This window comes from Brachyhypopomus gauderio, chromosome 6 (genome assembly GCF_052324685.1).
Source record: "Brachyhypopomus gauderio isolate BG-103 chromosome 6, BGAUD_0.2, whole genome shotgun sequence".
NCBI lineage: Eukaryota > Metazoa > Chordata > Actinopteri > Gymnotiformes > Hypopomidae > Brachyhypopomus > Brachyhypopomus gauderio.
The window spans coordinates 4958208-4965167 of NC_135216.1; the positions used below are offsets into that span (position 1 = coordinate 4958208).

General features: G+C 39.8%; 1 protein-coding gene across 1 annotated transcript; it reads left to right on the plus strand.

Annotated features, from left to right (window-relative positions):
- Positions 1 to 547: 547 nt before the first annotated feature.
- On the plus strand, positions 548 to 6664 carry pdk2b (pyruvate dehydrogenase kinase 2b). The gene is made up of 11 exons (XM_077008227.1): positions 548 to 779; positions 1077 to 1218; positions 2610 to 2681; positions 2790 to 2974; positions 3458 to 3547; positions 3643 to 3720; positions 3958 to 4034; positions 4437 to 4535; positions 5102 to 5212; positions 5370 to 5483; positions 5616 to 6664. The coding sequence occupies exons 1-11, from the start codon at positions 662 to 664 to the stop codon at positions 5805 to 5807; spliced, it is 1278 nt and encodes a 425-aa protein (XP_076864342.1). The 5' UTR covers positions 548 to 661; the 3' UTR covers positions 5808 to 6664.
- The last annotated feature ends 296 nt before the right edge of the window (positions 6665 to 6960 follow it).

Consider the following 6960-nt stretch of genomic DNA (forward strand, 5'->3'; position numbering starts at 1 on the left):
TTTAAGCAGTATTACAAAGTGCTCAAAATGTCAGTCAACACTAATACAAGAAGTACATTATGGTCCCATGTTGTAATTTCTAAAAATGTCTAAAATGCATACAGAACAGATTGTGTTTAAACATACTAAACTTAAGTCGTGAATGTTTTGGTATGTTAAAACTGACTGTGTGGAATATGTATGAGTTACTGAGGCATCTATTTAGGTTGATATCAGTATTTATCTAGTTAGACATGACCATGACCTTGACAAGGTAAAAACGATTTTAAAGAAGTTTGTCACAGTTAAATGATGCATGTATAGGCATGTGTGGCCTTATTGACAAGAATTCCAGCACCACAGGGTGAAACGACACGGGTCTGCTACGAAGACCACAAGAGCCTTTTCCATTCTGTCAGCGATAAACACGTGAAGAGCGAACAATGCCGTGAAGTTTGTTGACAAGATTCTCCTGGACGGCAGTAGTCATTGGTCAGTCTCGGGGACATTACGTAACATGGTGGGCGTGTTCTATTTCGCCAAAGTGAATATTAAGAAATCGAGACGGCATGTTCAGTCAATAAGAGTAAACAGGATTCTCGCGGCTACTACAGGAGTAAAACATCTGTCACTGATATTATCTCTGCTACACGGCGTATATTTTGTTTGTTTTTACAACACGATGAAGCTTGTAAAGTTTATCTTGAAGAATGCCGTTTTGGCAAATATGCCTAAACATATTGATCACTTTTCAAAATTCTCACCTTCACCGTTATCGATGAAGCAGTTCCTGGATTTCGGTAAGAGTTATTTAATGTTATCTGCAAATATGTCAACATTTTTACTTTTCTAAGTATCCTTAGTATAGGATGCTGCACATTTAGATGTATAGAGCGTAATTTTCGACATAAACAAATGCAATGTATGGATGTGGATGCGATGCTTCGATTACGATTATTTATGCAAGAGGTTATATTGGATCTAAATGTATGATCTGTAGTCTAATACGTTGACAAAGTCCGAACGTTGTTGCTGGAGGTGATGTGAGATCCAGACGCACATGAAGATATTGTTATCGTGTGTCACTGTTCTCACAGGTTCTACAAACGCGTGTGAAAAGACATCGTTCGCTTTCCTGAGACAGGAGCTCCCGGTGAGACTGTCCAACACCTTGAAGGAGATCAACCTTTTACCAGACAAGTTACTCAGTACGCCCTCCGTTCAACTTGTGCAAAGCTGGTAAGGTTCTCACCGGAGGAAATGGTGCTTTTGTTTTTCGTGGTGCTCCAAACACGCTCGTGCTGATTTCCTCCATTTTGTTAAAAAATATTTGGATACCCAATGACACAGTTATTAATATTTAAAACAACTGTTGCCCCGTTTATGTCTGAGAGCTTGTTTCTTTATGTATGAGGAGTTATGATGTATGGCCGCAACTTCAGAGTGACCTCTCCCAGTTTCTGCTGTAGTTCACCATGTTCATTCTGCAAGATTGCTCTACTCTGGCCACCCATCTGCAAACAGCGCATAGTAGCAGAATGTTTGTTTCAACACCCAAACTGGACTCTATGTGCTATGAAATCAAAATCTCGATTATCATTCACTCGAACACCCGGTGTTGCAAGACCTAGTGATAAATCGCGGTCGTTTAGTTTCGTTATGTGAAAGTTTATGAAACAGCCACATACTATATTGTTTACTTAAATATCTGACTCTGTTCATAACGTGGTGACAAAGCGCGTGAAATATGAGACGCCTGCTGTAGCCTATAGGCGGGTAGGCTTGTTTTTGTACTCTAGCAAGATACTGGAATAGAACAGTATGTTCCAGCGCCGCTTCCTCGCATGACAGCTGGGGGTTAACTTCAGTGTCTGTCTGTACATTTACTTAAATTGTGCATTTAGATCTCCATGTTGCTTATTTTTAAACTTAGAGTAGGTTGGAGTATTCATCAAAACAAAAAGGCTGATACTCCCTTTTAGATGATTAAAGAAACAGATTTGCACAAGTCATCATGTGCATTCATATTGAATTTTGAGGAGTCAAGTTACTGAGAAAGGTAAACCCCATCAGTGTGATTCCTGGAGTTGCTCGTGTTTATTGCAGGGTCTTCCAGGGAATGAGGGGCTTGGCTTGTTTGCCTGTGAAAAACGTACATTTGATTGGTGGAGAGACAATGAGTTGCTTTTGAGAGTACATTGAACAAGATGTTCCATCCAGAGTATCCGACAGTTTTAGTATATAGGCTACTATGAAAATAAAATAATTACGCTTTCAAAACAGTTTGACACTTTTTAATCAAATTGATGAAGTTGGTTACTTCATCCATTATTGCCAGAAAAAGAAAGATGACAGCCTTGTACAGAGTAGTTAAAAGAAGCCATTTTGTTCTGTTTTCAAATGACTTGATGACTCTGGGTCTGAATGGGGGGGGGTAGTTGGAGTGGAGAATGATGGAGTATTCCAGATATTTCATGATCTAAGGCCACGTAGCACATCTGGCAGGAAGAGCTGATGGAGATGTACCAGTGCAAACCGTTTCCTGTAGTGGAAGTCATTAACGTCACCAGCCATTTACAGCTGGTCTCAGACATCTTCACTGACCCTCTCCTTTGCTTCCCCCACCTCAGGTACGTTCAAAGCTTAATGGAGCTCCTTGAATTCTTAGACAAGAGGCCAGATGACCAAAAAATTCTACAGGAGTGAGTGTCCCCAATCAAATACTTGTCCCATAACATCAGCAGTATTAACATAACTGACATGATGCTCATATTGACTGTGAATGGTTGCGTTTTGGTCCTTCTATCCAGGTTTGTGGAGACTCTGGTGATCATAAGGAACAGGCACAATGATGTGGTCGCCACCATGGCTCAGGGTGTGATGGAGTATAAGGATGCATTTGGGCAGGACCCCGTCACCAGCCAGAACATCCAGTATTTCCTTGACCGCTTCTATATGAGCCGCATATCCATCCGAATGCTGATCAACCAACATAGTAAGCAAGTGTTTAACGATCCTAGCATTAGTAAAGTAACATTTTCACCCCAACACAGTAACATCTCCACCCTAACCCCAACACGATTACATGTCAACTTTAATCCAAATATACCCGACTTTGACACATTAACAAAAACATCTCCACACTGGCCCAACACAGTAACATCAAACCTAACACCCATTTCAATAAAAACTCCACCCTAATCTTAATAGAAAATAACTTCCACTTCATCCCCCATGCAATATTATCACTACCCAACTCAAACATCTGCACACTAACCCAGATATAGTAACATTTCCACCCCAGGCCCTCAGCAATCACTTTGTTCAGCAACTGCATTAACCCATAAAACAGAGTAACATGGAAACTTCCCTTTCTAAGCTCAAAATTTAGGAAAAAAAAAATTATTTCATCTTTTGGTGGATGCATGCTTTTCATCTCCTAATAACATGGCTCTACTGTTTCCTTCTCTGTTTCTAGCCCTGATTTTTGACCCAGACTCCCAGCCCACACACCCCAGTACTATTGGTTGCATTGACCCCCATTGTGATGTCTCTGAAGTCATCCGAGGTGAGCAGCAAAATCACAATTACAATACTTTAGCCTTGTAATTTTGCAAAAAGCAAAGAGTTGGTTGAAACATGTATCCCTAATTTCACCCTCAGATTCCTACGAATGTGCTAAAATGTTGTGTGAGCAGTACTATCTGGAGTCTCCAAAGCTGGAGCTCAGTGAGATCAATGGTAAGCACCCAAGGACACTGTCTTCTCAAAATTATCCACTATCGAGTGTTTCAGCCTTCACCCACACTTAATTACCTGAGTTGATTTGTTGTTTTTCCAGTCCATTTGCTGCAGTCGGCGTTTGGGCATTACACTGAATCATAAAAATCAGTTTTATCTAGTTACTTAAGAGGGCTGAACTTACTTACTTACTTCTAGCTGTGTTTATAATACCATTGTTTCTTTGTCATTTGGCAGCAAATAACCAGTCCCAGCCTATTAATATCTCCTATGTGCCATCTCACCTCTACCACATGCTCTTTGAGCTCTTTAAGGTAAGAATGTCAACTTTTTACATACATACAAAACAATTGTTTTCTCATTTGGTTTTTCATCTTTACATCATTAGATGTAAAATTACCCCACACTTCTTGTATGTATATTGCTTTATCTGAACTCAAAGGCTATGTACAGGCAAATGCATCTACATGCATATTCTACTGGTCTGGCACAATTTGCTTGTTTGTGTAACATTAATTAAAAAACAATGACCTTACAAAAGTTGAATCAAAAAACTAATCAAAAAGTACTTAGCTAAAACAAAATACTTGGCTAAGAAAGGCTCAGGGGAAGTTTTTAAAAGCACACGATTATTACCATCATTTCAAGCACAGCCGAACACATGAATAGTATAGTCAGTTTTGGTAAAATTTGTTTGGCTGTCTCTACCACTACAGAATGCTATGAGGGCCACCATTGAGAACCATGAAGCCAGCATCACTTTACCACCAATCAAGGTTATGGTGGCGCTCGGTGGAGAGGACTTGTCAATCAAGGTGAGTAAACTCTAGAATGGAGACTCACAGCGGCTGTTTCACCGGTGCCAGCTTTGCACTAGACATGATAATGAAGCTGGCACTCTGAATAGATGTCCTGGGTTTACATCAGGAATGTGTCAACAAGTTCATGTTCAAGTTCAATGTCGTGTAGAGAATAAGGCTTCATACATTTACCCAATTCAAGCACTGATTAAGGGGGCAGAGGTCTTGTCGTCACCCTCTGCATGCTGCTTCAGCGTGCCTCCACCCCCACTGTCACTCTACAGTGCCCTGATATTATTATATAACTGACTGGCACTGGATCATGGATCCTGACACACATTAACCAGGTTCCCAGAATGCCCTCTGCCACTGGGAGACTCATACTGTTAGATAATGATATTGATCACAACCTTTGGTGCTCAACCTATTTACCTCATTTTACCTAAGCTTAAATCTTTTTGGGTCATTGAGATCTATTTATTCTCAGCTTCACTTTTACACATTAGACAATTCTTTAAGCTATGACCTCATTTTGGGTTTATGAGTGACTTCAGTTGCTTGGTCTTTTTTTTGTCTTTCAGATGAGTGACAGGGGTGGTGGTGTTCCATTCAGGAAAATTGACCGACTCTTTAGCTACACATACACCACTGCACCCACACCCACAATCAGTGATCACCATCGTGCTCCACTGGTACGCTTATCTTTCTGTTTCTCTCTCTCTCTCTCTCTCTCTCACACACACACACTACTCTTACAACATGCTCCCCTCCTCACACACAGAAGCCCATCATATATCAGATATCATCTGCCTATTTTGTCAGTAACATTAGTTTGACTCTCTTTGCTAGGCTGGCTTTGGCTATGGTCTGCCCATCTCCCGTCTTTACGCACGCTACTTCCAAGGTGACCTTCACCTCTACCCATTGGAGGGCTATGGCACTGATGCTGTCATTCACATGAAGGTAAAAAAAAAGCCATAAAACATGTCCTGTAATTAAAACACCATAATGTAAAATATATATATTTTTTCAGATTTATATTCAGATGTAATGTGTTTATCTACTCTCTAATCCATTGTATTCATCCTTCTTTAGGCTCTGTCCACAGACTCTGTGGAGAAGCTTCCTGTGTTCAATAAGACTGCCCTACGCCACTACAAAGTCAACCAGGAAGCAGATGACTGGTGTGTACCAAGTAAGGAACCTCTGAACCTGTCTAGCTATAGGGTTTCCAAGCAAGACTCTGGTCTTAACTACCACAGCAACAAAGCAGAGGCATTTATGTGAGTGCTCCAGTTGGGACCTGCTATACCACTGAACAACCCTCGAGTGGGTTGTGAGGAACAGCCGAAGCTCTTCGTCCAGACCTCCTGGTCACCTCAGTGGATAATGCCTGCAGTTCCTGCCTAAATAAAAAGGACCATTTGCAGCTCTTCCTGGGGTTCTTTAGGCCTGTGGGACCTACATGGACTCATTGTCCATATCGGAAAGCCTGTTAATTCCAACTATGGTTGCTGAGTGATGGACCAGCTCAGGGTTGTATCTTCTAATAAGACTTCACCCTGGAGAGTTCTGGCCCAGATAAGAGTGTATGACCATATGAACCCAGTACTGTAGGAGAAGACCTTACCTGAGTGAGAAGGTATCCAAGTGGAAAATGTACCCAGGTGAACCTGAAAGGTATAAACCATAAATGGTTTGAAAGACATTATAAAGAAGAAAAGCAAAACGCATTGGAGCAGTGGTAAGAAACATGTGGTGATGATAACTGCAATAATGTTAGTTCGCCCTAAAGTCATTTCATCCCAAATGTGTCTAAGCATTTTCTGTTCTGCAATAATATTTGCAGCAATTTCAGGTGTTTATTGTTGATTATTTCAACGGGTGCTGTGCCACATGTATGAGACTGAATACTAAAAAGTCAAAATATTTTCTAGGACTTGGTGATTGAATGAAATATGCATGGACTTTTTTTCTTCAATTTGATTTGAAAAATTTTGGTTACTTTATTTATTTTAGCATAGGAAAATAAAAGTCCTAAACGTTTTGTTCTAAAAGTTTTTTTTTACAACTTTCTACTATTCTTTTAAACTGATTTTGGTTCAATTTATTGAATTGTATAAATAAACATTTTTACAAATGTACACTTCTGACATTTGTTTTTATATTATACATCCAGAATAAAATATTTTAAATATACATAGTCATCTGAAACTGTTTCTCACAATAAACATTTTATATTATTTTGAAAGATATAAAATGCAATTACATACTGACATGAGGCAAAGAACTCATGTACATATATAACAATGCTCATATTAGTGAGATTTAAAGACCTCTGGTTTTGCAAAAGTTTCCAAATGCATGCTTTGGATTAGGTTTGCTTCTGGACTGAGACTCAAATACGTTAACTGTGGATCTACAAACCCTTGCAGCTTAC

Coding starts and splice junctions, on each gene's coding strand:
- pdk2b (XM_077008227.1), top strand. CDS start 662: ATGAAGCTTGTAAAGTTTATCTTGAAGAATGCCGTTTTGGCAAATATG. Junction 3,721..3,957: donor GGAGCTCAGTGAGATCAATG/GTAAGCACCCAA, acceptor GTCATTTGGCAG/CAAATAACCAGTCCCAGCCT. Junction 4,035..4,436: donor TGCTCTTTGAGCTCTTTAAG/GTAAGAATGTCA, acceptor CTACCACTACAG/AATGCTATGAGGGCCACCAT.